General features: G+C 31.3%; 1 protein-coding gene across 1 annotated transcript; it reads left to right on the top strand.

The window, feature by feature from the left end:
• The first annotated feature begins 1,874 nt into the window (after positions 1-1,874).
• Positions 1,875-2,524, top strand: LOC117910832 (pathogenesis-related leaf protein 6-like). Its single transcript, XM_034825004.1, has one exon. The coding sequence runs from the start codon at positions 1,890-1,892 to the stop codon at positions 2,370-2,372; it is 483 nt and encodes a 160-aa protein (XP_034680895.1). The 5' UTR covers positions 1,875-1,889; the 3' UTR covers positions 2,373-2,524.
• The last annotated feature ends 555 nt before the right edge of the window (positions 2,525-3,079 follow it).

Here is a 3,079-nt window from a genome sequence, read left to right as displayed (position 1 = left end):
CTTTTCAATGTTTTTCTTAAGGAAAAAAAAAGGGTTGATTCCTATTCATTCATCTCTCATTTTCTCAATTGATTTTGGATGAAAACTCATTTTCTTCTTGAGTGAGCTTCAAGAAGAGGTCGAGACCAAGCTTGAAGAGGATGTTGGGTACGTTTTAGAAGATGAAGGTATGTAGCTAAAGTGTAAAGGTGTTGATCAAATAGTCCATGAAGTATTAGAGGACTTGAGTTAGGTAAACCTTGTACACATAGCTTATTCTTAAATTTTTATTGGTTGTAGGCTTATAGTTTTTTATCACTTTGTAGATTTTCCACGTAAATTCTAGTGCCACTGTCTCTCTTTCTTTTATTCACCTCCTCAATGAATGTTCAAATTTAATTTTTCATTTTATACTTGTGGATATAGTTGAATGAAATAACAATGAGCTAATATAAGTGTGATTTTATTTAGATATCATGAATAGTTTCTTTGTTTATTTGGGCAGTATTATTCAGTAGAATTGGAAACTTGAATAAATGAGAAATTGTTCTTATGAACTATGTTGGGGAGTGTTTATGCATTTGCTTGACTTGCATTTGAAAATTGTTGGGGGAGTATTGTTGTATTCATGTTTGCATGTGATTTTTACTTTGTGTTGGAAGTGTTTGAAGAGAAGAGAAAAAAATTGTGAAAAATTTTAAGGTTGGATAATTTGTGTTAGGAGACTTTTTAAATTATTCATGAATATATCCTATTCATCCTCCTCCAGGTGTAGCCCATCTTGGAAATTCATCTTAAAAACAAATAAGAAAAAGATATTAAATCAAAGCTAGTAATGTAGCATCTATTATTATTATTATTATTATTATTATATTGATGAATTATCAAATTAATTAAAGCCACTTGTAGATATTGATAGATGATTGAGACAAGACATATTAAATTTCTCGGAACCATCAAATAATCATTTATTGAAAATTTTAAGTTACCACTTTCTTCATCAATAAAACAAATATGAAAAGGTATAAATTTTTTATTATTAGACATCTTGATCAAACTGGTTTGGGGGCTTGGGTCTACAAATGTTTTTTTCGATAGCAAATAAGGAATAAAAATGAATATTTTATTATTTTTTTCATCCATGATTAAAAAATAACTTAAATAACAATAAAAATAAAATAAAATAAATAATTCCCTTAAGAATGAAATTTCATTTATTAATGAGATTTGGAATAATCTTTCAAAGAAATGATATATGATATCTTAAAATTACTATTTTATCCCTATATTTTCATTAAATTTTTTAATGACTTTTAGGATTAATTTTTATATCTTAAGTAAATATTATTATTTTTAATCTTATTATTTAACCAAAAAACTCTTAAATGATGTTCTTTTAAAATAAAAAATAAAAAATCATTTTAAATAATATATAATTGTATTATTGTCAATTTATTTATTTTTTCATTCATATTCCAATTGATATTAAAAATTATAAACAAAGAATCATTCTAACCATTCATTCTTAGTGCATCCAAATATAAAAATTAAAATCATCAAATTTATTCTTATTCAATGAGAAATAAAAATAAAAACAAAATATTTGTTCTCATTCATTATTCTCGTATATTTTGTCCTTTTAGAAGAAAGGTTACAAGTCCTGATAAAACTGGTATGGCCCGCATGAGTTACAAGAAGAAATTTCAAATATTGCTCTCCATGGAAGTCACTTCATCAGTGGTGTCCTTTTACGAGTGAAAATGACCCAAAAACTCTGTCCAAGGGGGCGTTTGGTTAAAATGTTTGTGTACAATGCTTCTGATATTCCAAGTTCTTTGCCCTATAAGTACCCTTCAAGCCAAGCTTCAGCTCTCATCAATAGCCTCACTTCTCATCAAAGAAACCAAAAAATGGGGTTGTTTAGGAGTCCATTAGCACTCCTTTGTTTCATGGGGTTAGCCCTAGCTCACATCTGCTGTGCCCAGAACTCTCAACAAGACTACCTCAATGCTCACAACACCGCGCGCGCACAAGTTGGTGTTGGGCCCATGTCATGGGATAACACTGTGGCTGCCTACGCCCAGAACTATGCTAAACAGAGGATTGGCGATTGCAATCTAGTGCATTCAGGTGGGCCTTACGGTGAGAACCTTGCCAGGGGCAGCTCTTCATTGACAGGCACCGGTGCGGTGAACTTGTGGGTGGGGGAGAAGCCTGATTATAACTACAACTCCAACTCATGCGTTGGTGGGGAATGCAGACACTATACTCAAGTTGTTTGGCGCAACTCAGTGCGTCTTGGGTGCGCTAGGGTTCAATGCAACAATGGAGGGTCGTTCGTCACATGCAACTACGATCCACCGGGCAACTATGTGGGACAGCGTCCTTATTAAATATCATGGAACTACTTCTAAGCAAGTATCGGTAGTGTAAGTGCATGGTGATGTATAATAAACTGATCAGTATTATTGGTCAGAACAATATGGTGTATTGCTTTATTTTCCTTTTGTCAAGACACATCCTTGATTTCCTAGTTTAATTTTCTTCCTCTTAATCTTTTCTAGGTTATCACTTATATACTATAATATATCTGATTACCGACTATGGGCGTAAATTGGAACAAAAATCACAGCAAAAGCTAGTGACTGATAAAAGAACTAAGGATGAAAAAGTTCTCAAAAGCGTATCATAGTTATAAAGTTGTTCGAGTTCGGAAAATTAGAGTTTTCTTCATTAACATCATGTTGAGGACACCGTAAATATATTATAAGATATTATTTCTAATGAAATATAATATTTTTAAATACTACATTGATTACAAATGATATTTCATTTCATCACATTACACGGAATGTGATATAATATATATATTTTTTAAATTAAAATTATATTTTTTATTTATAAATTTTTGTTCTTCAAAAATTTGTAACCGTTGAATGCTGCATGTGAAGAATGAATTTATTATCTATGAGATAAAGACGAAATTATTATATCCTGAGGAGAGAAGATAAGAAATTAAAGAGATTGCTGATTAGGACACATAGATCCGCCGCCACATGGTGCCAAAGCAAGAGCTACATGCAATAACCAATCAGCAGCT

The sequence above is a fragment of the Vitis riparia genome, chromosome 3, assembly GCF_004353265.1.
Source record: "Vitis riparia cultivar Riparia Gloire de Montpellier isolate 1030 chromosome 3, EGFV_Vit.rip_1.0, whole genome shotgun sequence".
NCBI lineage: Eukaryota > Viridiplantae > Streptophyta > Magnoliopsida > Vitales > Vitaceae > Vitis > Vitis riparia.
The sequence above is the reverse complement of the archived record's forward strand: the minus strand, read 5'-3'. Positions and strand labels throughout refer to the sequence as shown.